General features: G+C 35.8%; 3 protein-coding genes across 4 annotated transcripts; all 3 read left to right on the forward strand.

The window, feature by feature from the left end:
* The first annotated feature begins 10891 nt into the window (after positions 1-10891).
* Positions 10892-18894, forward strand: LOC129259487 (ileal sodium/bile acid cotransporter-like). The gene has a single exon (XM_064098942.1). It carries the CDS (start codon positions 11973-11975, stop codon positions 13521-13523), a length of 1551 nt encoding a protein of 516 aa, XP_063955012.1. The 5' UTR covers positions 10892-11972; the 3' UTR covers positions 13524-18894.
* A 2227-nt stretch (positions 18895-21121) lies between these two features.
* LOC129258963 (transcription initiation factor TFIID subunit 13-like) lies at positions 21122-27945 on the forward strand. 2 transcript variants are annotated; one of them, XM_054897221.2, is made up of 4 exons: positions 21122-21199; positions 24715-24811; positions 25235-25332; positions 26611-27945. In XM_054897221.2, the coding sequence occupies exons 1-4, from the start codon at positions 21161-21163 to the stop codon at positions 26773-26775; spliced, it is 399 nt and encodes a 132-aa protein (XP_054753196.1). In that variant the 5' UTR covers positions 21122-21160; the 3' UTR covers positions 26776-27945. The 2 variants fall into 2 exon arrangements, with proteins under 2 accessions (XP_054753196.1, XP_063954525.1); XM_064098455.1 differs by lacking the exon at positions 21122-21199 and adding an exon at positions 23528-23646.
* Positions 27075-27437, forward strand: LOC129259486 (ribonuclease P protein subunit p21-like). Its single transcript, XM_054897769.2, has one exon. It carries the CDS (start codon positions 27075-27077, stop codon positions 27435-27437), a length of 363 nt encoding a protein of 120 aa, XP_054753744.1.
* Positions 27946-27950: the final 5 nt, after the last annotated feature.

The following is a 27950-nucleotide window of genomic DNA, read 5'->3' on the forward strand; positions in this document are numbered from 1 at the left end:
AGATTTTCATTTCTGCAAATCTCTTGAAACAAGTTTAGAGTCATAGGGTATTGAGAAGCCACTCCAGTTTCACGTTTTATTTATAGTTACCTTAGTTACCATAGTTACCATATTTACCATAGTCTCCTTGTAAGTCATTGTGGGTCATTATAATTTCTTCAATAATTTTATTCTAGACTATTTAGACAATTATGTAGTTATGCATGGAACAGATTTTTCGTAGTATTTTCACATTACCCGGCATCTTTATGACAACATTATGATGAAAATAGTACTCTATCAGTTTTGCTTTTTATCGCCTCATCTAATGTCAGTTGTTTTGAATTTTAACAAATAGCATTATCTTAATTAATGAGTACCAGATCATGGAAAGTGTACATTTAAAATGCTTTTTATGTTACAGTATAATTCTTGAGCTAATTGAACAGTACTTATACTGTACATTGAATTAAACATTGCAATAAATCAATTAACTCTCATAAAATATTCTTTATAACTAAAGTAAGGTGAGCCTGTCCCTACGGAGTAAGTTTGTTATCTATCGATATTGATTTATCGCCACATCTATCTGTTGAAGTTATAAATGACAATTAAAACATTTCAAACATAACCTCAATTTTAGTTTTGTTTTGTTATTATTTTGGCCTGGGATTAAGGGGAACATGGGGAACACAAAAAGAATGCTGTTTTTAAACGTTATATTCCATTTCACAGAGATTTTTTTTTTTATTAGAAGTTATTCAGATTGGTATGATCAGGTGTGTCAATCAACTATATGGCAACGTATCCTCGCGAATATAGTAAACCTTTAAATAGAAAAAAATACACTAGGAGTGTGTGGGTATATATATATATATATATATATATATATATATAGATATAGATATACATGTATATGTATGTATGTATATATGAGAAACTATACATGTACAACGGCTTTGTCAACTCTTTTATTTAAATATGTTGCGAAAGAAATGAATAGAGAGAGCATTGGTAGGCGCGTATAAATATTCATACATATAGATCTTTCAAAACGTATCTAAAATAAAAGAGTTTCGGAAGCTTTTGTACATGACACTTTCTCACATTTATATTTGTATATAATATATATATATATAAATTCGTGGAGTGAAGCAAGTGAATTTGGAAAGATGGGGAGTTCTGTTGAAAAATCAAACCGAATAAGGAATGAGAAATGAGTAATGTGCGCTTTGTAGGTGATTGCGGGTTAATGTGTTTGAGGGAGGATATGTGTGGGTGAGTATGATTGTGGGTCTAAATCGTGTTGTGGGTAGTGTTTAATGTAAGGTGTGCGTGAGGGAGTGTGTGAATGAGAGGAAGGGGGTGTGGGGCGGGTATATAAGGGTGAATGAACGTGTTTGCGATGTTTGCCCACACAGTAAAAACGCTGTTTAAGATTTTATACAACGCTGTTTACTATGTGAACCTTACAGTATTTGTTTAACCGTTTAAACAATCATGTTTAATTTATTGAACATTAGATATTGAAAATTCAACTTTGTTGCTTAAGATTTAAACGCTTGTTTAAACTGTTTAAACATAGTAAACAGCGTTGTATAATTTTTTTTTTACTGTGCAGGGTCTGTGAACTACTGTGTTGCTGTTTGTGTGGGGGTATCGTGGACTAGTGTTTTAACTGAGGTGCCTATATCACACGTGAGAATTCCATGGTTCGATTCCCGGCACGGCGCTTACTAATATTGCACATGGTATATATCTACATTTATTTGGTTTTTTTAAATGATCCATCAAATAAGTGAAATTGATTCAGGCATTATTTTACCGCCGTCTGCTCTTTTGTTTATAAAAAAGTATGTGGGTATGCTTGTGTGCGGTGAGTGAGTGGGTGTTAGTAAAAGGAGTGTGCAGAAGGTGGCCAAGTGGTCGAGTGCTCTCATTAACGGGAGGTCGGGGCTTCGATCCGATGGATTTTAAAAAATGGACCAACCGCGTGCCTTCTGATCAGGCGTTCGACGTTTTAGACTGTAGACCGTTTATAATAACATTGTCTTCTGGGAGTACGCACAGTTCACATAGGTGGAAATCCCAGGGGGCGCGTCCCCCTACCATTTTGAAAAGTGGGGACATAATATCAAATGCCCCCACTACTATTTGTGGTCTTTTATTATGGAAAAAATACATAATTCAAAATAGAAATTATACACATGTATCCTCGAATTTCGAAATATATATAAACAGATAGTTTTTGTTAAGAACTTGTATAGGAAAAGAAAAGGCATACCGGCCCGACTATTCTCGAACTCGCATCTAGCCTATATGCCAGCCAAAGAGTGATGACATTGATGACATCGATGGCCATTGTCAATTTCATAACTAATAAAAATGACGAAAAAAGAAAATCGCCTCTGGATACTTATAAGTAAATTGAGTGCATAGATGGTAGACGAGAATGTACCATACCTGTGTTAAACCAATTCATTTTTCCTTTATTCCAAATTTACTTGGAATATAAGAATATTTTCATTGTTCGCGTACTCAGTAAAAAGAATAATTTTCATGAGTTATGATTGATCCTTCGCAGTGAATTTTAACTATGTTTAATCCCCCAAAATTTGTTTTTAAATACTCTATTAACGAGACTTTCATATTCCATTTTTACACAAAATTCCTGCCGTGGGAGGGGTCATCATAGGTAGATCAAGGGGGCGAAGCGGCGGCCCGCCCCCTATTGGCGGCGCAAAATAGGAAGGTGAGGAGAAAAATAAAAAAAAGATAGGACGAGGAAGAAAATTAAATGATGGAAGGGGAGGGGAATAATTGGGAAAAAAAGAAAACTTTCAGGTCATAGTATAAAAATTAAAAAAAATCGCTCGCGCTTTGCATTAATACACAGCCATCTCTTTATTTCAGAACGTGCTTACAACTTTTTTCACTTTTTAGATCGAAATATATAAAATCAATTCATTTATTTAGGAAGATATCCATCTTTTTCATAATTTGTAGGTTTAAATCTTTATTTAAAAAAAATAGCTCACGCTTTGCGCTCGCATTGCTTATTGAGATAAACTGCTTGTTCTTTATTTCAAAAGTGCTTGAAAGATCCAGTTTTCAGATCTGAATAAAAAATAATTTCGCGCTTCGCGCTCGCATCAGTAATATGGTTGAGTCAGATACTATCCTGTTTATTGCTATAAGGTGAAAAGAAGATGACTTTTTTGGTCGGAAAATTAAAAAAAATCAGGATACACTTCGCGCTCACATTAATTAAAATTTAGTTAGATAGCTACCCTGTCCTTGATTTTAAAATATGCTAATAATACAAATTTTTAGGCCGGAAATGACATATCTTCAGCACACACTTCGTGTTCGAATCTAATATTGTTTAGTAAAATTCCTATCCTGTTCATGATTTGAAAAAGTATTACGATTGTCCAGTTTTTAGGTTGGAAAATACAAACTTTCAGCTCGCCCTTCGCGCCCACATTAATTGTTTAGATTCCTATCCTGTTCATATTTTTTTAAAGAACTAAGAATGTCAAGTATTTAGGTTGGAAAATAAAAAAACTTTCACCTCTTGCTTCGCAGTCGCATCAATTGTTTAGATTCCTATCCTGTTCATAATTTTTTTTTTAAGTACTAAGAATGTCTAGTTTTTAGGTTGGAAAATAAGAAACTTTCAGCTCGCGCTTCGCGCTCGCATTCATTGTTTAGATTCCTATTCCGTTCATTATTAAGTGCTAAGAATGTCCAGTTTTTAGGTTGGAAAATAAAAAACTTTCAGCTCGCGCTTCAGGCTCGCATTAATTGTTTAGATCCCTATCCTGTTCATATTCTTTTTAAAGTGTTATGAATGTCCAGTATTTAGGTTGGAAAATTAAAAATTTTCAGCTCGCGCTCGCTTCTATTATTTGGTTAAATTCCTATCCTGTTCATGATTTGAAAAAGTGTTACGAATGTCCAGTTTTTAGATTGGAAAATCAAAAACCTTCAGCTCGCGCTTCGCGCTAGCATTATTTTATTAGATTCCTATCCTGTTCATTATTTTTATAAAACTGTTAAGAATGTCCAGTTTTTAGGTTGGAAAATCAAACATTTTCAGCTCGCGCTAGCATCTATTATTTAGTTGAATTCCTAATCTGTTCATGATTTGAAAAAGTGTTACGAATTTCTTGTTTTTAGGTAATTCCTATCCTGTTCATGATTTGAAAAAGTGTTACGAATGTCCAGTTTTTAGGTTGGAAAATCCAAAACTTTCAGCTCGCGCTTTGCGCTCGCATTAATGGTTTAGGTAAGTTCGAATCTAGTTCATGATCACAAAAATATGTTCAGAATGTTCAATTTCCAGGTCACAATTTATAAAATATCAACATATTTGGGCTCGCGCTTCGCGCTCGTATTATTTATTGAGGCCTTTTATCTTTAGTTAGGAATACCTCCCCTCTTCGAAATCTGTATATATATATATATATGTGTGTGTGTGTTTGAGTTAGTAATTCTGTAGAATATAAAAACGGAAAACTCAATTGTGTCCCCCCTACTTTCAAGGAGAGATTTCCGCCCATGACAGTTCAAAATAAGTGACATGTAAATATTATGTGTTGATTTGTGAGTGTCTGTCATATTCGTATGGGATATTTACAAGTGTAAGCTAAAGGTGGGTGTGTGGGTGGAAGGGTGTTTATTTATTTGTTTGAATGTGGTGCGATATGTATATGTGTTCGGTTTTGAGGGGGTAGTGTGGACGGCTGAAGGGTTAGGGGTTTATTAGGGGTGGGCTTCAGTATGATATTATTAATTTCACCCTCCTTTAATTTTCCAAAGAAATGTTTTTATATATTTTGAAAAATAGAATTCATAGGAGCGCTAAGAGACTTCTAATAAAGTAAGTGTTAAGTGAAATATAAACAAATATAAGTATTATAGATTGATGCAAGGTAATTTAACTAATTTTGTAATATCTTCACTATCATTCTATGTGTTTCGGTGGCAAAAAGCAAATATGTGCATGGTGTATATTTGAACATTTCATTGACATTAACACACAGATTTATTGTAATAATTTTCATCTTTGACGATGAAGAAATAAGATATAATTTGACCCAAAAAATAACAGATAGAATTTTAAGAAGGGAGAAACGAACTGATTTTGTAATATCTGCACTATCATTCTGTGTGTTTCGGTGGCAAAAAGCAAATATGTGCATGGTGTATATTTGAACATTTCATTGACATTAACACACAGATTTATTGTAATAATTTTCATGTTTTGACGATGAAGAAATAAGATATAATTTGACCCAACAAATAACAGATAGAATTTGAAGTAGGGAGAAACGAACTGCACATGGACGAGAGAGAGAGCTGGTTTTACAACATAGAGAAAAAGAGGGTCGGGTGGACTAAGGGAAAGAAGAGTTTATTTCCAAATCGTCTAATGCCAATTCGTCCAATCGCCAACTCGTATACTATCCTTTGGTCTACCATCAGTTCATCTACTATCCGAATGGTCTAATTGACAATTTTTCCAATCACCATTTCTTCTAATGACCAGTTGGTCCAAGTCCATAAACCATTTGGTCTAATTCGATAAGTGTTCACTGGGCGAAATGAATGAAAAGAAAATGGGTATTAGACCAACTGGTTATTAGACGAAATGGTCATAGACGAACTGGTGATTAGACGTAATGATGATTGGACAAATCGGTTGTCAGACGAAATGTTGATGGAGGGAATGACATTAGACTAAATGAAAGTAGACCATGTGGCGAGTGGACGAGTTGGCAGTAGACGAATTGTCAATTTACCGAAAGACGCAGGTATATGTCGAGAATGAATGTCATGATACCAGGCCCACGCCAAGAAGATCGTTATTACCACTCGAGCCAACCCAGTCAGTATAAACATAATGAATTTCCTAGTTGATCGTGCAAAGGCATACTGTGCGATGTTTATTGATATCATATTATACCGTCAACTTTATTCGAGTGATTTCTAGAGGGGAATTTAATCCTTTCATAATGTACTTTTTTATAAAGTTCCAAACTAACAACATGCAGAATGTAGGTAACCGCGGCAATATTTTAATAGTTTAGTGTTTCAGTATTTTGATATTTAAAAAATCGTTGGTGATAAATTGACATTTGCAAAATGCGTAGTAGATGAAGTCGATCAAAACAGATTTTCTCGGGAATATACTTTTTTTCATTTATAAAGACATTATCATTAACATAACTTATAACATTGTAAGAAAAAGAACCTTGTCCAGGGGTGTACTCAGGAGCATCATGGTAATTTTGTTGATATCACCATTGACCATGTTCTTAGATGATTAATCGAGGAAAAATGACAACTTTATTATTTTCATATATATTTGGAGTAAACTTTTGAATAATCTCATTTTTTACCATCTCACTCAATTCCTGAGATATTATACCCTATATATACAAACAGATAAAGATCATAGAGGTTATGCATCCAAGGATTGAATCGTTTGGCGCAATAATATATTTACGAAGCTTACCATCCCCCAGGCATGAATCCAAGGGAGGCCGAGCCGCCCCCCCCCCCCTATTTTTGGCGACCCAAAAAAATGGTGTCAATTTTAACAAAAGTAAGAAGGGGGTATTTATTCCCATGTTTAATTTACGGCCTCGTAACGGCCGATGTAGCGGCGGATCTGGTGCCTGGCAGATACGGTACTAGGCACACAATCCGCCTGCGGATCGTGTTCCAACTACGGCGGATTACCGTAAGACAAAGACATACTAGTAGCCCGATTTCGAAATGGCGGAAATGGGAAGCTAAAGCTCACACTTTTCATGACAGTTTATACAAAATTTCGGCTTGCGATTTGCGCTTGCATTTTAGTGTTAAAAATATATCAACCCATGCCTTCTATTCATTATTACAAAAGTGCTTAAAATTTCCAGTTTTCAGGCCTAAATTTTTAATAAAATTTGTCTCATAAGGCTTATCAGATTAATAAGTAAGACATTAACACTTTCATAAATTCCTAATAATTAAATTAACCCCGTTTGCAGAATGGAATATCGAAAATTGTCATCTCGTGTTTAGAAAGAGGAATAGGAAGATACAGTCATCATTTTCATACGATGACAAACTGTTATTTGAATGTCCTGGTCCTAGATAAAAATAGTAATAATAACAGCACCTCGCGCTTCGCGCACGCATCTTTTTTTTTGTGCTATCCACATCCACCTCACAGTTTTTGTACATATATTGCTTGAACTAGTGCTTAATAATTTGATCCTTTTCAGATCGGAATATTAAATATTTTCACCGCACGCTTCGCACTCGCATTATACATGATAAAAAATATATTCAGAATGCCCATGCAGATTATAGGTCTAAGTCTAAAAGACACGCACGCATGTTTATTGAAAGCTGGTTTATTATTTCAAAGGTGTTTAAGTTATCAAGTTTCAAATCAGAATATCACAACTTTTCTGCTTGCGCTTCGCGCTCGCATTATCAATGTAGGAATTCCAATTACCCATCCATTTCAACAACACCGGGGTAAACCACTTGTATTATGTTTACTATACAGTGCGTATCCAAAAAACGGGACAGATTTTAAAAGTCTATAAAATCTTTGTTTCATATTATGATCTCTATATTTTGGTGTCAATAGGTGCTCTGAGGTCTTATCCTTCAAATGCCATCAAAATAATTTAGTTTCGTTCATGCTTGAGCGAACACGGAATGTTTTTGTCTGGGGTTAAAAAGGAGGCTTGCGCCAAAATGGCATAAAATGATAAATATGATGGTCGGACTTGTTGCTAATCAGCAGACTTCCTCTTAACCTTTTCATTATCTTTGCCATAATTTTCGAATTATGCGGTCAAAATTCGTTTCCAAATCTACTTATTTGCTTGAATAGTTCTGTTGTTCGTTTTTAATATGTTCTCTTTCAGCTTTGAATAATTCCTTCTCTAAGCAAAAACTTTTTTTTTTCAACCGAAATATGGGAGAGCGTCAATTTTTTTTCAAATCCTTTCATTGTGTGCTACAAAGGTTATGGTGCCTTTGAACAGTGGCAGACTGATGGGTGGGGGTTCGGGGTGCCCTACCCCCCCCCCCCAAAAAAAAAGAGAAAAGGAAAATCATAGAAAACATAGAAAGTGAAATATGATATCATTTTCTGAATATTATGTCAAAATCACAAAATTTGATATTTTGATTAAAAAAGTGAAAATGTTTTGCTTGCTCGCTTCAAAACTTTTTAATACATTTTACCCGATCTGCCTTATCTTGCTCCTTCAAAATCGACACAATAGGCTACACCATTGCCATTGAAAGACATGAATTCTTTCCTGTTTGTCTTGCCAAGCACATGATTAAACTTGAAGGATTCAATAACCCCTTGAAAATAGGATTCATGTCTTTTATAGGTACCATAACATAATTTATTTCACATAATGAAAGGATTTGAATAATTACAAATTCTCCCAATTGATAATGCAAATCTTCTTACTTGGGTTGTCTTCTTTTCTTACTTATGAAGGAAAATTCAAAGGTAAAAGAAGTTTAAATGAAAAACAAAATAATTCAGGTAAATAAATAAATTTGTAAATGAAATTTGACAGCATTATTTGAAAATTATGGCAAAGATAATGAAAAGATTAAGAGGAAGTCTGCTGATTGGCCAAAAGTCTAATCATCAAATTTCTAATTTCTGCCATTTTGGCGCAAGCCTCTTTTTAAACCCCCGACAAAAACGTCCCATGTTCGCTCAAGCATGAACAAAATATATTTTTTTAAATTGCATTTTAAAGATAAGATATCAGAGCACCTATTAACATCAAAATATAGATATAATAATTTAAAACAATTTCTTTATAGACTTTTCAAACCTGTCCCGTTTTTTTTATACGCACTATAATGTGGGGGCGTCGCGGTCTTGTGGTTATGACTCTCGTCTTTCAATCTGAAGGACGTGGGTTCGATTCCCCGCCCTTAAGAACTACCAGTGTATCAGAGGCGGGTCTTTCACGATTTCACAAACCTTCACGTGTTTGTAGCGGAGGTCAAAAAAACACCCGCTGCAGTGTGAATGGATACATGAAATTTATCCCGGGACTGTGCCGGGATAACTTTTGTACTGTGAATGAATAAATAGCGGGCTTATATCAATGTCTCCGTCCCTCTTCACACTGGTTTTCAAATTAACCCGGTGCACCCGGGTAAATTTGAAAACCAGTGTGAAGAGGGTATTAGATACGTTAGTCTATATATTATCATATAAGTCAAGTTGTATGAGTCAAGGGGTAAACCCAAAAGGCCAAAGCAGGGTGATTCCGCTCGCGCTTCGCGATCGCATTGCTTAATGAGATAAATATCCTGTTCAAGCTCCTGCGACAGTTGCTATGGGCTTTGTATTTGGTCTAAGACAGTGGCGTACCTAGGATTTTCCACAGGGGGGGCAAATTCGTCCGCCAAAAAATTTGACAAGCAAAAAAAAAAAGAAGGTCTTCAACTACAAATAAAGGATCTCGTCCGCCAAAAAAAATGACAAGCCCCCCACAAAAAAAAGTTTTTAACCACAAATGAAGGATTTCGTACCAGATAATAATTTGACAAGCAAAAAAAAAAAAAAAAAGTCTTCAAGACTCGTCAGGGGGGGCAGGGATATGTCCCTTGCATGATGGGTTGTGACTCGTCAGGGGGGGCAGTTTGCCCCCTCTGCCCCCCCCCCCCCCCCCATCCCCCGTAGGTACGCTAGTGGTCTAAGATGTAGGTTTGGGGTTGCAATAGGGTCTTGTTTTAGGTTTAGGGTGAGTTTTGTGATAGGGTATAGTGATAAATCCAGGGTTGAAGTTGGCGATTCCATTAGTGTGTGGAATTCACAGCGGATCAATTGTCGCCGGAGCAAATATCTTAGAAACCCGTTCAAGCGAATTATGTGGCGCTTGAAATTTTTAAGTCAATATATAAAACATTTTCTGCTCACATGTTGAACTTTCCTTGTTTTGTTTAGTGAGATACCCTTTTTCCGTATTCATGGCCCATGAGACTTTTGCCAGAACTCCAAGCGCCTTTCATCCTTGGAAAAAAAGTTAGAAAGAATACATGATTTTTTTTTCGAGTGGAGTTCCAAAACAGTTACATCAACGCCAATCTGACGTCACACTCTCCCCTCATTTGCACCTTGATATGTAAGGGACATCGAACCCAAATGGAAAGTTCATTGCATATTGGCATAACAAGTATACATAACACAACAAAATAAATAATTCGAGAAATAAGTCAGTCCAAACTGCCATCGCAATAAGAGAGAGGCCACAAGTATGAGCCTACTGTAGGTATAGAATGTATGTAAAATAGATCAACATGATTATTGTCAATATTTACCCAAACGCCAAAGTATTAAGTAAACACAAGAAATTATAGCCAAAGCATTTGGACAAGAACAATCTGAACCTTTTTAACAGGGCAGATGAGGATTGACATTGACAAGGACAATAAAATAAGTAAATATACCATAATAATCATAACACGTAGTATACCAACTAAATCGTAGACTCCCCTTTGTATAAGAAGGTGTAGGGGTGTATACCAACATTTTCATGAGTTGGTTCTTGGCATGTAGTTGACAAAGATTCGAAATTACAGGTAAGTATATGATTTCGATTTTCGTTTGGTATATATATATATATATATATATACATATATATATATATATGACAATATCATTTTAGCCAGGGTCCTGGGAACATTTTTTTTCATTTTTTTTTTTTGCTTGGGGTGCTCTGAAGCAAAAAAAGGCTTTCACTACAAAATGGAGATCATTTGGGTCCCGAGAAATTTGACAAGCAAAAAGAAGGGTTTCATTGAGAAATTAAGGTCGTTTTGGTCCCAAGAAAATTGATAAGCAAACAAAAATGGTTTCAACACAAAATGGTGGTCATTTTCAATACATTTCTCCAATTTGACACACCTACCATAATTGCAGGGGGTGCTGCCTATGGAAAATAATACACGCAGCACCCCCTTGGAACATATTGGGGGTGCTTCAGCACCCCCGCTTCCCGGGGGCCATGTATTTAGCAAAGTAAGTGACTATGAGGTTGCAATGATTAATCTTATTGCTTGAGTGTGAATCCAAATTAGAAACACTTTTAAATCGTGTATGTAGTGTGCGCGCGTGCGTGTATTGATGTAAATGTGTTTTGCATTGATTTCCTCCATACCTTACTTAAATATGTCATTTTGGTCCAAATGACTTTAGTAGGTCTGTGAGGGGATGCACTTTGTTTTTCACAACAGAACATTGATTCCACAGTCCCTGAAACGTTAAAACAACCCGTATGCATGGTATGTTAGCTGTTCACTATCACAATCTAATTCTTAAAAATGATTGGTCAAAAAAGCAATGTATTCCACCAAAGATAAAAAAATAATGAACGTAAAGATTAAGGTTAGAGGAAATATTTTTCAATCTGAGTTACTATGAGCGATTGGTATTGCCGCCCTTTCACATGGTTAAGAAATCCTAATTTGAATGATAATTCAAGTGAAACATAAGGCTAATGACGAATATTTAGCACGTGTGAAACCAAACTAGAGCATGATTAGAATCATGAACGCTAATCACCGTCACGATTATAATAGCAATCATCATTACAATGATGATTCAAGACTCACGTTTGAAAAGGCCCTTTGATTTATTGGCCTTGGTCATCTAGTTAACTAACCGCCCTTTCAAACGGTAAAAAATTGAATGATGATTCCAGTCAGCCAGTGAAAAATAAGGCTAATGACGAATATTTAGCACGTGTGAAACCAACTAGAACATGATTAGAATCACGGACGCTAATCACAGTCACGATAACAATAGCAATCATCATTACAATGATGATTCAAGATTCAAGTGTGAAAATGCCCTAAGATTGATATTGTTATACAACAATGTTGTTGTTTTTTTCTTCCGCACAGATTTCTGTGAACGTCATTCTTCTTGACACTTCAACATGGGTGCGACTCCACTCTGTACAAGCATTGGTGTCCTATTGTGCATTCTACATGCAGGGCTTGGTGAGCTGCAGCCTATCAACATAACGTTTGGTGATGTCACGCAAGTAGTCATGTTCGAAGGCCAAGATGAAATCATCAATGTTTCAGTAGTTTCTTACGACGGAGACGGCACCGTCTCCGTTTTCTTCGACAGTGAAAACTCGTACACATTTGAAGTTATGAACCAGACATTCGTGCTACTTGAAATTAATAACGATAGCCATTTTCCTGTGACCGCTCAAGTGACTCTGAAAGGACGACACATCGGCATTTCTAATCTTCGGGTTTTTATGTCAGCAGTGGGATCTACGAATAGTACTCAGTTTGCATCTCTAATAGTGAAGGTTAATGTCGGAAATTTTTTGATCCAGGGAATTCTCCAGTATATTTTCTATATCCCTTTGGTCTGTTTATTCTTCATGATGGGAGCGAGTATGGATCTCGAAGAAATCGCAATTTGTTTCAAGCATCCAATCCCGATCTTCGTCGGATTCTTTTGTCAGTTCGTAGTCATGCCCGCTCTATCGCTGGGTATTGTGAAGATGTTTGGACTTGACACTGGGTACGCGCTGGGTCTCCTCCTATTGGGATGCTGTCCCGGCGGTAAGATTAGCAACGACCTGACTATCCTACTCGACGCTGATTACACCCTTAGCGTAACGATGACGGCTTGTTCGACCGCACTGGCTTTGGCAACGATGCCCTTGAATATATTCATCTATACCAGATTCTTGATTCAATCAGAAAATATCGAAACGCCTTACGGTCAGATCGCTATGCAGATAGCCATTCTCATGACCCCTATCCTACTCGGAATTTTGCTTAAGTATAAGCTTCCATCAATCAAAGACAAGGTTTTGAAGATTTTGAAGCCCATTGTAGCAGTCGTCATGTTAGCATCTGCTGGCTTGCTGATTCCGTTTACTTTGTATATCTTTTTGTCCCCCTTATATGTTTACCTTGCTGCTTCCCTGCTACCTGTATGTGGAGCATTCCTCGGTGGATTTATTGCAAAACTGCTGCAACTTCCGAACGATAAAGTGGTTGCCATTTCTATGGAGACAGGGGTTCAGAACGGGTTGTTTGCTATAGTTGTCCTTAGAGCTGTATACCCTTCACCGGAAGCAGATTTGGCTACTTCGGCGCCAACTTTATCTTTCCTGTCAATGCTTCTCTTTGGCATCGCACTGGTCATCGGTAAGATCGTCTACACCAGATTTGTAAACCGGAAGCAAGGCGAAGACACCGAAAATATCATCAAGGTAGAGTCGGATGACCAAGACAAAGGAAAGGAGGAAAATGGAAAGGCAATTGTCCTCACCTCTGTAAACACGCTTGATGAAGACCAAGTTTTATGCGAAAACAACAACAACCTTGGCGGTATCGGTTTTCCTGGTAGAGATGGTGGTGGCGATAGTGGTGGAGATGGGGTTGGTGATGGGGGTGATGGTGGTGGTGGTGGTGGTGGATGTGATGGTAGTGATGGAGGCGGTGATAGTGGTGATTAGTAACATTGAACAGGCCTATACAATTCTTATATCTGTAGTCATATGTACTCTAAGATTCTGTTAGTTCATTTTTGTTCTTATAATACGTCGTTTTCGAACAGAACAAGGTACACTTCTTAGCAATGAAGTTTGTACCATATTGTTACTTTAATTCTCATCATTATCATAATCATTTTCATTGTCATCAACATTATTAATCTTAGTATTGACGTTGATATGGCCGCCATAATCGTAATCTTTGATGTTGTTTACATTTTTGTATCGCCTGCATAGCAGAGCGAGACTATAGGCGCCGCTTTTCCGACGGCGGCGGTGACGGCGTCGTCAACATTGAAATCTTAGCCAAGGTTAAGTTTTTTAAATGTCCTCATAACTTAGAAAGTATATAAACTTAGTTCATGAAACTTGTATATAAGGGTAATCAAGTATTATTAAACATCCTGCCTTAGTTTCAGTTCACATGACTAAGGTCAAAGGTCATTTAGGGTCAATGAACTTAGACCATGTTGGGGAATCAATATCGAAATCTCTGAAATGTCGTCATAACTTAGAAAGTATTTGGATCTAGTTCATGAAACTTAGACATAGGAGCAATTAAGTATCCCTAAACATCCTGTACGAGTTTCAGGTCACATGATTAGTGTCAAAGGTCATTTAGGGTCAACGAACTTTGATATTTTGGGGGGTATTTGTGGAATTGTCATCATAAATTTGAAATTTTATGGATCTAGTTCATGAAACTTGGACAAAAGAGTAACCATGTATTCCTTAATATCCTTTGCGTGTTTCACATGACCAAGATCAAAGGTCATTTAAGGTCAATGAACTTTGGCCATGTTTTATGGGGGTATTTGTTGAATTGTCATCAGAACTTAAAAAGTTTATGGATCTACACATGTAGTTCATGAAACATAGATGAATGATTGTTTTGCACATGTCTTAGGTCACATGATCATATAGTCAAAGGTCATGTTGGGTCAATGGACATAGTATTATCATTATCAGTATCATTATCATATGAGTGTTGTTTTTTTTTGTGAATAATTATTCAATAGCTGTTTTCAAAGTCATTACTGCTGCTATATTGAATCGCGTAATGCAGGCGAGACAGCCAGAGGCGTTCCACTCGATTCGGGGACGCACCCGAAACCCTGATTGTCCAGCATGCCCCCTGGTTTGTTGTCTGATGTTGATCTCATTCGACACTTCATATTTCTAAAATGTTTAATTTATCGAAGTTACATCATTGTACTTCCTGATATCGATATTTTATTTGACAGTTTGTTCACGTTAAACGAAAACACTCGAATATTGAATTATTTAATACCATTTTAAAGGGGGTTTTGGGAGTCTGCAGAAATACTTATCTGATCACTTGGCATTAATTACTGTAAGTGCAATGTGCTAATACATGTCATCAGCCCTCAAACAGTGACTGATATTGCTCCGATCTCTATAATATTTTGGTTACTCTTGTACTCTTCGAGTAAGTTATACATGTTTATTGAATACTGACTTATATAACCGTACCGTATTAGCACAAGACATTAACAAATGTTTTAAAACCATGATTATCTTTTTCCATATACCTGAAAGTTTGTGTTTAAGACCCGGGGCCACTCCCATTGACTAGTGGATGCATTCTTGACCATTGAATTTCGAAAAACACCCTAAACAAGTATCGTCCATGTTCTGAAAATGCAACCCTTAACAAGTATTGGTGCGTGAAACCCTACCCTTAACAAGTATTGGAATCAAAACGATACACTTGAAAAATATTCGCGGAATTGACCCCCTAAACAAGTACAACGATATCTTAATTGTTATATCACGGACGTGACCCCGAACGTCGGCTTTACCTTTACTTCTATTGGGTTTAGTATATACCGCCCCACACACCTTGCTCAAGTCGGGCCCTAAACGCGTAGTGTTTGGGCAAAAAGCACATCCTTTATAAAGTAGTTTAGTCTTTTTATACCCTCGCAAATCGGACCGTAAACACGTAGTTTTCCTAGCGAAATAATTTATATACCCTTTTTTTCATTATTTTAGTGTTTTTGACCAAGGAGATATCACTCTCTCCTTGTTTTGACACCCTTATTGCGGTTACGTACGTTTACATACGTAACGTGGCCTATCTTGAAGAAAGAGATCCTTTTTTACGTGTTTTTTTTTTCGTCACGCATGGTAGCCACGTCAATGGAAGTGCCCCCCCCCCCCCCCCCGATGGGAGGGTTAAGAGCAAATCTATTATGTATATTTTTTTTCTTTGCAAAACTAAGATAAATTTCAAGTCTAAATAAGACATTTGGATGCATTTTTTATGACACATGTTAGATAAGATGCGTTGACAGTAGTCGTATCCACCTGCTCCAAACTTTAGTCATACCTTACATCACTTACATTACCGATGTTAGGATGACCCGATTCTTTTAACACTGTTTAAAAGAATTGGTCAATTTTTATTTGACTTTTAAAATTTTGTAGCAAGGTCCCATTTGTTACCTGTGTCTGTTATATACGTTATACAAATTAAGCCGTTAGAAAACTGCACTACTACTTAAAAGGTAAGAATTAACATAGAATTTACTGGAAACACCGTCCCAATTTCATTTTATATTCTTCATCTGTTCATTGTTATACAATGTTTTGTTTAAAATCCATATAAACAATAGTCATTGCAACAAAGTGGAAGTTCAGGATTTCCCTAATGAAGACCGTTATATTTTATTACATTGATATTATATAATTTCTTTCCATTATTTCATGGTGAGCCCTTTGGGCCGCATGGGAAAAGAGCAGTATAAGTAATTAATGTAATAAGCCTTCACTTTCAACCGTGTCAACTCACAATCTAAACTGCTGACACTCCTCATATTTGCTCACTTAGACTGAAACATTTTTGTCATGTATGCCCAGTAGAAAATGTTTAATAATAACTTTTTTCTGCTACCCTTTTTAACGTTCATATTCAATAAATCTTTACCAAAATATGTCTACAGTATGCGTCCCAGCAAGATCGAATTACCATTTTAAAAAATGACAGTTTAATTCCTTCAGTTTGATAATAATAATAATAATAATATAGGGTATTTATATTGCGCACATATCCACCTTGTTAGGTGCTCAAGGCGCTCCTATATTACCCGGCTAAGCTAGTTCATAGCGCACACAGCTTTTAAAGGAATTACTTCCTACCGGTACCCATTTACCTCACCTGGGTTGAGTGCAGCACATTGTGTATCAGTTTCTTGCTGAAGGAAATTACGCCATGGCTGGGATTTGAACCCACGACCCTCTGTTTCAAAGTCCGGAGACTAATCCACTGGGCCACAACGCTCCATAAAAGGGTGATAAAAGGGTATCATTATTATGATTATGCACCCGGGACCCCGGGCATAATAACAAGCGATACAGGTTCTTGGAGTTAAGCTCTCTTTGGGGGCGAAGGACCAAAAAGGCCCGACTAATACAAATCATAAACCATTTAGAATGCTCTGTGCAGAACAGTAATCATAAAATAAACTTAATGATACGCGAACCAAATGATTTATTGGTGTTGTGATGCCTTATGGATACATCAATTGATTAGGTGCTGAAATGTGATAACTATAAAAAAGCAAACATGATTACTGTAATAAATGAAAATAAATTTTCAAAAGACTGCTTTGTAATTAAATAAATCATAAAACACGCTTATGGGACAGTTTGGCAAAGAGCCATTTGGTAAAGATTTACAAGTACATGGGTGTGTGCATAATAATAAGCAATCGGTTTAAAACCTCAAGCTATCGGAAAATTGCAATGTCTTCCATGGGCGGAAATCTGTCCCCAAGGTAGGGGGGGCAGGGGCTGGAAAGTTTGACAAGCAAAAAAAAGGTTATCACCCAAATTGTAAGGTCGTTTTAACCCCCAAAAAAAATGTCAAGCAAAAAAAAAAAAAAAAGTTCCGCCCAAAATGTAAGGTCATTTTAGTAGAGAATACACGTAGGCCTATTATTTCGTTTGTGAATGATGTTATTTTTCTCCATCATAAAAAAAGGCAGGGGGACATTTGATATTGTGTCCCTCCTACTATTTTTGGTAGGGGTATATAACCAATTACATAGGAAACATTTTGCGTCTAGGTTAATCAGTCATAGTGGCTGATGTTATAGACGACAGATATCACTCTCGGGCCTTTTTATCAATGTAGAGACAATGGCAGAGTGGGGATTCGAACTCACAGTCCTGCGATTATGAGGCCAATGCTCTTATAAGTATAATGATATAAGTAAGTATAATAGTATAAAGGTATAAGTTAGATATGTTTAGCTAATATCATGTGAAGAACTCAATATATTGGCCTGCCTGGCAGATCAGATCACTGATCACTGGTTGAAACAAAAATATTCATCTGGGAAGTATAAAACTTTGTTGGGACAAGCTTTAATTTTGGGCGAGGTGTATCTCAGTAATTGGCCAGAATTCTGCGTATTATGACGTACGGGACGGTGAATCTTTTTCTGTTTGCATCGTTCATTGAAGAATCCTCATTCAATACAATACATTGTATCAATATCCAGATTTTAGTAAAGTGATTATGTTTTCATGATCTACTTCGCCAACTTGGGTTGGGTGACTATACGGAATGCCACCTTCACTGATCATACATCGGCCAAAGATGAAATTACATGTTTATGGCAGGAAACAACACTTGCAAAAAAAAACAAGAATGAAAACAAAAAAAGGGGAAACATACATGAATTAAATCTACCTCAATCTAGTAGAGAAATGACGAAGTTCATATTATTACTCGCCCGATTCCCAGGGCCATGTATAACTGTGGTTGTTCCAAATTAATGGGCCATTAAAGAAATAAATGTACAGTTCAAAGGACTTCGCAAACATTTGGATGAACTTTTATCTTGTAATCAGGGTAATATATATTTAATAGATGTCTCTCCATTGCTGTTCTATTGAAAAAGAGCAAATACTGACCTTGAACTTTAGAAGTTGTTGAACTCGGTATTCTAAAACTGGGAAAATGTTTGAAAATATACCCAAAGCAGTTACGCCTTCACAATGTACGTATTCAAGCCATCAATGCGAAATGATGTGTTTGCATTTTTATCTTTTACTTTGGGAATATTGAGACAGTCCTATCTTATGATATGCCATTCGCGAATTATTATATAATCATTAAAATATCTTTTGGGGGCAGATTTGCCTGTATGTTTGTGGCATAATAATGTGGGCACGATTATAAAAAAAAGTGCTTCTCTTTTTCCAGATTTATTCTATCGAAATCAGTTTAAGCTTCGCATTTGCGTTTTTGTTTAGTGAGCGACGAATCGTAATAGGTTTAAAAATGGAAATAAATTAAATATGTATACTCAAAAGTTTCAACTCCCATTCTCATTATTTGTGTTTAATGTGATATATTTTTCATGTTAAAATTATAAAAACATTACTGTTAGTTCTTTACTAGTTCAAAGGTCTTTTGATGGGGCAAGGGATGCTGTAACTTTTTATAAGCATATTATCGTCTTCACCAAAAAAATGTTTTTAAAACTGAGTATATGCTAAACTCTTATATATGCCTTGAAAATGCCTTAAAAATGCCTTAGGATTTCGAGGCTTCAAATCCTTGGGGCCATGGCCAAGGCAGACCGAGATATAGACGGAGAGCTGCAGTCTCTTTTCAGTCAGGTTTTCTTTTTTTTTCCACCTGACTAATCCCCCGCGCGCTTACAGCTTGCATACAGACCAGTCTTTCCACTAAGGAAATTACCCAAATTCCGGTTCAGTAATCCGGATCATCATTCAGGTAAGTTTCGGGTAAGTAAAAAATTCTAGGTAATTCCGTGTAATCCGAAAATTACAATTACACAACAATTAAATGGCGAAACTTTTAATATTTATGTTATCAAAGAATTGTTTACCTCGATACGAAGCCCAAAATTTTCCGCTCGCGCTCCGCGCTCGCATTTCGTCGATTTTGTTGAACAATTAATGTTATATCCTTTGATTTTGGTCACTTGGACTGAATATAGGCTGGCTGTATTATTGCCCGATTTTTGTTAAAAATCAAACTTGAAACTACCAAAAAATATTTCTGAATTTTTGGGGAATTTGGGATTCAGTTGTGGGGAAAATGTTTTAGATCTGAGGAGACACTGATGCAGACCATACAGGTGGATTATCCACGTCACCTCAATGACCATTTCAATGCTTTTTAGCCTTTATTCAGATAATATCACATTTTTCATACATATTTCATTTCATTTTCATAAATTAAATTTACAAAATGAAGTGAAGTACATGTATACAGCAATAGAACAAATGAAATATTATACATTGTGATATACATTTTTAACAAAGATTATCATAACCCATAATACTTACAAAAAAAAGTTCATTTCTCTTGTATTTACTGTATAATAATGCGGTATTGTATGATGAAAAAATCCAAACAGAAAGACTTTTCAAGTTCTGAGCAGATAATAAAATTGATACCGTATATAAAATAATTTGTTTATAGAGATGTGAATTATATAGGCTATCCCATAATAAAATATATATATTTATACCTCTATATTTTGCAAGACAATACAAAAAAATAAGTGCCTACGTTGATACTTGGAAAGTGTACAACAATCTGAATAAAGATTTTATACATTAAACATACACAAAAACAGAACAAACATATGATGCAGACCTATGTTGCAGCAAGGCCCTATATATGAAGAGCTCACTTGCATAAGGGGTTAGGTCAATTTTTCATCAAATTTGATTTTTTTTCCTTTTCTTTTCTTTTTTTTTTTTTTTTGTCTCAATGTATATATAGATTTTTAGTAGCTCTATAAGATCATACCAAAGGAAAGTTGAAATTCCCATTAAGAACTGAAATAAAATGGCCAATAAAAATCACCTTTTTTCAAAAGGGGTTAGGTCCATTTTAGTTTGGTTGCAAAAGGGGTTAGGTCCACAGAGATTTTTTTTGGAAAAAAAAATATTTTTAAAAATGTGAAGACAGGTAGATTTCTTTCATACCCAATTTTATGTTCTCATGGTAGGGTATCATGAAATTAAGTTTCGCCGAACAATATTGCAATATGGGAGAATTAAAAAATGATTTTTTAGTTGGAGTGGACCTAACCCCTTTTGCAACCAAACTTTTCTGAAGAGCTCATTTTTCAAAAGGGGTTAGGTCCATTTTTTTTTTAATATAAATTTTATTATTTTCTGTCTCAAAACCTCTAAATTTTAAGTCGATCTGATGATACTAAAGAAAATTTGAAATTTAAATAAAAAACGTGAATAAAAAGTGTCAATGCAAAATCACTTTTAATCAAAAGAGATTGGATTCATTTCAGTTTGCTTGCAAAAGGGGTTAGGTCCACAATTTTTTTTTTTTTTTAATATATAGAAAAAAAATTGGGGACAGGTAGATTTCTTTTATACCAAATTTTATATTCATATGAAAGGGTAGTACATTATGATAATTTAGTTTCTCATAAGAATATTAAAATAAGTGAGAATAAAAAACTTGTTTTTCTCGGAATGATCCAAACCTCTTTTGCAACCAAACTCTTCATATCGTATCTCTGTGTGTGTTGCAGTTACACACGCCCTCTATCGTCATTTTTACAATAATGGCTGAATCTTCAAGCGCTGCTGCTTCCAATTCAGAGGTTTGTTTTTCGTTTTGTCACAATGATAGTGCACTATTTACTATAATCTTTTGCGCATTTATTTATGTAAGATGTATTTCTATATTTCAGGGTAAAAGTATTTCGTATTGTTACTTTGGGAGGTCGGTAACGGTAATGAAGTTAACAAGTTATATTTTATTGTATGTCCCGTATGCTGCAAAATTTGTTGGGTTTTGTACTTTTGTTGCCAACAATGTTGGATTTTGTACTAGTCACTAGTAGTAGTACTCACTGTACGATCCATGATATTTCTATATATATTTCAGGATCAAAGTATTTCATATTGTTACTTTGGGAGGTTGGTAACGGTAATGAAGTTAACAATTATACTTTATCGTATGTCCCGTAGGCTGCAAGGTTTGTTCATTTTGTTGGATTTTGTACGATCCATGCAAATCATGATATTTATAGGCCGATGCAAGTTTTTTTTTATCCAAGTCACTCATTCAATGAACAAGGTTATGATATAACCTTGTTCTCAGTTATATCTCCATGTGTGGCAAAATAAGGGTGGCAATGTTTGGCTTATTTTCTCTTTTTCTTTGGGACAAATGCTTGATTTTTTTACACTGACAGTTTCCATTAGGGCCTACACCTATTCGTCATACAACTTGGTTCTCTTATTAAATTTGATTCTTTAAATTATTTTTTTCTTAATTAAAAATAGAGATTAAAAAAATAAAATTTTCTTGCCATATTACTTTCTACCAATAGAGGGCGTACACAAAAATATGCCCGAAATTCAAGTTTTTGAGCGCTCTAGTGAATACAAAAATTATTCCCCAGTTACTAATGAAAAATAAATTGCAACTGTATGGAAATTAGTAATTTTGGTCTCAAAAGTGATATTTTAATGATTTTTTAAAGTACGCGCGACCCACTAGTTAGGAATCCACTGCCAAACGCGGTTCATGGTGCGAGGTTAGTATAACTTCGCAATACATTTGAGTGAGACTTTCATTGTGTTGACCAAGTGTAAAATGATCAACGATCGTTTTTGATTAAAATGTTGCAACATCCTGAAAGTCTCCTGATGACATTTTTGATAATCCTTTTTAGACTCGGGATAATTGCAGACCACTGACTCGACTGAAATAAATACAAATGTCTCAAATTGAGCTCTAAATTTATATGAATGATGATGTAAATTATTGTTAAATTATTACGATTTAATAAAATTTTAAGGCCATACTAAAAATATTGGTAATGTCAGCAAAGTTATGTTAAGTTGGAATATGGAAGTACTCCGGACGTCTCCGAGATAAAGAAGTACATCGCGCATGCGCGATTGATAACATAATTTTTCATTCATGAATAACTTACTCTGCTATGTCATGTAAAATTGTATTCTATAATGATATTACGATCGTGAGAAGAGTTTCTGCAACGACGATGTTTGAAAATCAATCCTGACATGATATAATTTTATTTAGACAAGTGCACCCATCACTCGTTACGGAATTCGTGATGTCCGTCATTAAAAATGGAAACGTAATACAAATTGAATTGAATTACATCAAACTCTAAATTCATATTAATGATTATCATTCGCAAATTATTGTTAAAATATTAAGATTGAATAATGTTCTATGGTCATGATAAGAAATATTGTTAATGAACGCAAGATTTATTTTACGTTGATCCCGGCGTTGATTTTCCTTTCAGAACAATTTAGATCTGGTTTGATTAAAGCACAATGCGCATGTGCGATCGATGACTATAAATTCCATTCATGAATTCATCGCACAAATTATCTCGGCACGAAAAGACGAGTGAGACTCGAATTAGGATCAAAATAAACTTCAAATTAATGGTGAATAGGCATCATAATTATACATGGTTTCATTTTAGGGAAATAGAAATCGAGTAATAGCTATTAAGGCGCGGCAAAAAGCACATAGCTTGTTTTATCAATCATAACGTCACTGCATCGTATGTAAACTTCGTGAACGCCCACGCCCCAGGTGGGCCCAAGACAGATTTCATTCATAAAAAACTGTGAGTGAAATTCTAGCGCAAATACAGAACCTCAAGGGTGGGTATGAAAGTGGAATTTTAGTTATTAATACTTGTGCAGCGTCTGAGAACTTGGAATCAATGTGAGGCTGTCAGCATGGTAATAGAATTGTGTTCAATTAAGTAATTGTTCACTTGTTTACAACTCCCACGCAAGTTTTATACAGATGTACACGGTGATGGAATTCAGTACACATGCACTGACTTGACCGGGCGTGTACATGTGTACCCAAAACGGGCCTAATATAGAAGGCAGCACACGGCCTTTTGTTGCTGCCCTCTACGTTCGAAGATGTACAGCACGAAATCAAAATGGCAGATAGGCAAAAGATGTTGACTGCTCAGAATGATGTCCAAAAAGCCCCAAATTTATCGATAAAACTTCATCCAACCCTAAAATAATGCAAAAGGTGAGGATGTATTTATGCTAAATATGTTTGTGTAAAGATGTTATGTAACCATTTACATCCGATGAACACGGATTTTAAAGCATTCTTGGTACAGTGGCTGTACCTTGGAGAAAGCTATGGCTGGTCCGAAGTCGTGGTCAATCTTGACCACCGCAATTGCCATCGGCCAGTTTTCATAACAAAGGGAATAACCATCAGTCCTGTTAATATGATATGTATGGATTAAAATAGCTTGTGCAAAATAGTTGCAGGGTGGAAAAAAACCCTTAAGCGGCCGCACACTGGTGCAGATACTCTACATATGTATACCAACTCGAGTAATGCGCCCGTAATTTGATATGACACATGTGCCTCGAATCGATCTCGATTCAACATGTCAAACTTATTTCACATGCAAGCAGTCAATCCCGACAACACACACTAAAGCTGTACCCTTCTGGACAATAGGCTAAGTCAGTGATAACATCTAATTAATGCCATCAACACATGCGGGAAAGGCGCAAAAATTGACCTTCGTTTTTGCTGGACAGTGTAGTTCACCAGTAGAGGCGCTGGTCAGAAGATTGGGATCGTCCAAGTTCACAGGGACTGTCTCAGTTTTCAAAGATTTCTCCAAACATGAAATCTACGATAGTTCATTCACCAGTCAAGTGCCGATACCAATCTTAGACATATCAGGTTTCATAACAAGATTAAATTGGAAGATGGCAAGTCATGAAAAATAGACGCTGAACTGGGGGAATCGAGGTCACTAAATCTGTTTTTAGCACACTATATCCCTGTAATTGCTGTCTATATCCCGCAGGGGTAAGTGAAAAGAAAAAAGCTGTCCCCATAAAGAAGGACAGTCTCTATTTTTCAAGATATTTGTCTTGGTTTATTAGGATGTCCTTGGTTTCTGGGACAATCCCAATTTTTGGACCAGCGCCTCTACTGTTCACCGATGAACTGAAATTACAGAGCTAGATCTACATGTACCAGTATGGGATCTTTCCCTCCACATGCATCACACTGTCATTTATAGAAAACGTTTTTTGTTTGCATTTTGATTATTCTCTCCTGAAACAGGAAACTGAGGATACCCAGGACTTCGATGGGCAGGAAGTTGATCAAGAAATTCCTGCTGAGAGTGCCGATAAGAAAAAAAGGTTCTTCAACAAAGAATGTAAGACTTTTTTCAGGCTTTCCATCCTGTTTTAGTTCGCAAGATAACTGAAGAACCCAATTTAGCAGATAAACTTAAAGCTTAGGTCATGTATCCACCTTTTTTTTCTAATTTACATGTACATCCTCTAGGGCACATGGCTAACTTGCCCCACCTGGATATGCTGGATATTCCATACTTTTAAAACATTATATATAGAAATAGTCTGCTTCAGCATATGGAATATATATATATATATATTTGTCTATTTATGTATATATATCAAATTGGAGAGAACTGAATTTTTCAAGATTGAGATAGTATTTGCCAGTCTCTAGGAGGTATCAAAGTATAAATCATATATCCATATATATTTTTTTATCATATTACAAAAAAGCAATGTTTACATCTCGTTCTTTTTTCTTCTTTAATCTTACTGTGCAGTGAGATGTATGATGTATGGCTTTGGTGATGATCAGAACCCATATGCTGAAACTGTGGATCTACTAGAAGATTTAGTTCTTGGCTTTATTACAGATATAGTAAGTGTGCTATGCATGTTGCTTTTGAAAATAAATAGAAAAGAAAGAAGTGTGGACAGGGGTGTGAGAGTTCAGATTTTTATCTGATTTCCGATTTTTTTTTTTTTTGGTTTTTATTTTCAGCTTAATTTCAGCTTATTTTTGGCTTTCCTCTGTGCAAAAAGTATGGGAGCTCTTTCTTTTTCAGACTTTTTCAACACTCTTCAGCTTTTTTCAGATCTTTTTATTTGTGACCACTCACACCCCTGAGTGTGGATAAAGTGCATATTCCACAAATGTTGAAGGTAGATTTTTACAAGTATATAGGCCTACTAAACGTGATAATGATGGTATTAATAGTCATCGTATTTAAAGGTCAAGTCCACCCCAGAAAAATGTTGATTTGAATACATGTAAGTAGAGAAAAATCAAACAAGCATAACGCTAAAAATTTCATCAAAATCGGATGTAAAAAAAGAAAGTTGTGCATAATTTCACAAAACAGTTATATGCACATCCTGGTCGGTATGCAAATGAGGAGACTGATGACATCATCCACTCACTATTTCTTTTGTATTTTATGATACAAAATATGAAATATTCTAATTTTCTCATTGTCAAGGGAAACAACGACCAATTCCTCCCTGAACTTGTGGAATGAGCATTGTTCAATACTATATGGTTCAGTCAAGTTGGTCCTTATTGTCAAAAACATAAATAATGAAATATTGTATAATTCAAACAATAAAAAACAAAAGAAATAGATGGACATCATCGACTGGCCCATTTGCATGTCACTGAGTTGTGCATATCACTGTTTTGTGAAAAATAAGCGAAACTTCAAAATGTAACTTTTTATTATACATGTACATCTGATTTTGATGAAGTTTTCAGCATTATGTTTGGATTTTTCTCTATTTATTCAAATCAACATTTTTCTGGGGTGGACTTGACCTTTAAATTAGAATGTCTGTAATTTAGATGCAACGGTCTTTGCTTTAATAAGCCAAGAGAGTAATAACTACATGTACTTGAATAAATTTTCAAATTATATTTATAAAGATATGCATTACCCAGGAAAGCTTGCCAACTTTTTTCTTTAGTCTGTAAGAACTATACAGATTTATTTTAGTAACTAGACTATGCTTGTCTTTTCAGAGGTACAATACATGTTTTGCATTATCCGCCCTTAAAATTACTTTAAATTGTTATTGACTTTTGGAAAGTACTGCATGCAGTAGAGTAAATAATAATTCCATGCAGCATCTCATTCTCTTCCTTCATGTTCTTTTCAATCAGACCCTGAAGTCAACCCAGGTAGGCCGACAAGGCAGAGTTCAAGTAGAGGATATCATCTTTCTCATCAGGAAAGACCCTCGCAAGTATTCCAGAATCAAACAGCTTCTACTGATGAATGAAGAACTCAAGAAAGCTAGGAAGGCATTTGACGAAGCCAATTATTAGTGAAAATGTCCTGTTGAACTGTCAATCATAGAAGATGATATGGGTACTAGGACGGAAGTTCCGCTACTTTAGGAAACTGAGCAAAGGACCCATATCTTAGATAATTTTTCTGGTGATTCGACAGCTGTGAATTGTAAGAACTGAAATACAGCGAGATAGTATTACATGTAGGAGTTTGTTTTATTGGTGTGGAAACTATATAAAGGTTACGATACAGTGGCTTGCAGTACATATTTATCGCTGCATTTCTTGATGACATCCTTAGATTCGGAACCTTCGAAGGATCAGCCTTGCCGAGGATGGTGAAAAGATGCAAAGGTGACGCGGGTCACCAGCGAATGAACTACCTGTACCAAGCAGCCCACTGCACCCTGGCACAGAACCCTGGGAACACTCAGCTGGCCAGGTTCTACATCGAGACCATGAAGAATGTAGCAGCAAAGCTCGTGCTAAGACTTGATCCTCATATCAAGCGTACTATATGCAAAAAGTGCAGTTCCCTTTTGATCCCTGGGGTCACTGCTACTGTCAGGGTCAAAGGTCGTAGGCAGAAGCACGTGGTAGTGACATGCTTAGATTGTAAACAAGTCAAGAGGTTCAATACGGATGAAAAGCATGTTCTGTGGGCACATAAAACGGAAGCCATTCAAGACAAGAGCTGATAAATCGGCTTTTAAGTGTAGATTGCCAAAAGAAACTCGTGCTAAGAGGATGCGCGCTACTGCGTACTAATCAATAAGATTGTGCACAACATATCATGTGCACGGCGGCATTTCTGCACGACTCTAATTCACACTTATTTGAAGTTATTTCTTTGTGACCAACATCCCCCCCCCCCCCCTCCCGGTTATGTAAAGAAAGTCGAAAGTCATAGGTAAAAAGCTGTGACTTGGAATATTACTTTGTGTAAGCATGAATTATTTTCATCTGATTTCTTTATAGAATGTAAGTTTTGGTCCCAGTTCATAATTTAATTCATTTAAAGGGGTACTCAAGGTTTAACATCATATGATTTGAACAGATAAAGAAAAATCAGACAAAACACTGATCATTCGATCAGAATCAGACAATGAATAACAAAGTTATGGCATTTTAAAGATTTGCATTATTCTAATGAAACAGTTCTAGGAATGTCTTTATAAATATTCAATGAGCAAACTGATGATGAAATATCT

Source organism: Lytechinus pictus, chromosome 4 (genome assembly GCF_037042905.1).
Source record: "Lytechinus pictus isolate F3 Inbred chromosome 4, Lp3.0, whole genome shotgun sequence".
In the NCBI taxonomy this organism is placed as follows: domain Eukaryota; kingdom Metazoa; phylum Echinodermata; class Echinoidea; order Temnopleuroida; family Toxopneustidae; genus Lytechinus; species Lytechinus pictus.

What these genes read in the sequence shown, in the direction of transcription:
- LOC129258963 (XM_054897221.2), top strand. Translation starts at nt 21,161, where the DNA reads ATGGCTGAATCTTCAAGCGCTGCTGCTTCCAATTCAGAG. An exon ending in AAGGTTCTTCAACAAAGAAT is followed by an intron (nt 24,812 to 25,234) that starts GTAAGACTTTTT and finishes CTTACTGTGCAG; the next exon opens with TGAGATGTATGATGTATGGC. An exon ending in TTGGCTTTATTACAGATATA is followed by an intron (nt 25,333 to 26,610) that starts GTAAGTGTGCTA and finishes CTTTTCAATCAG; the next exon opens with ACCCTGAAGTCAACCCAGGT.
- LOC129259487 (XM_064098942.1), top strand. Translation starts at nt 11,973, where the DNA reads ATGGGTGCGACTCCACTCTGTACAAGCATTGGTGTCCTATTGTGCATT.
- LOC129259486 (XM_054897769.2), top strand. Translation starts at nt 27,075, where the DNA reads ATGGTGAAAAGATGCAAAGGTGACGCGGGTCACCAGCGAATGAACTAC.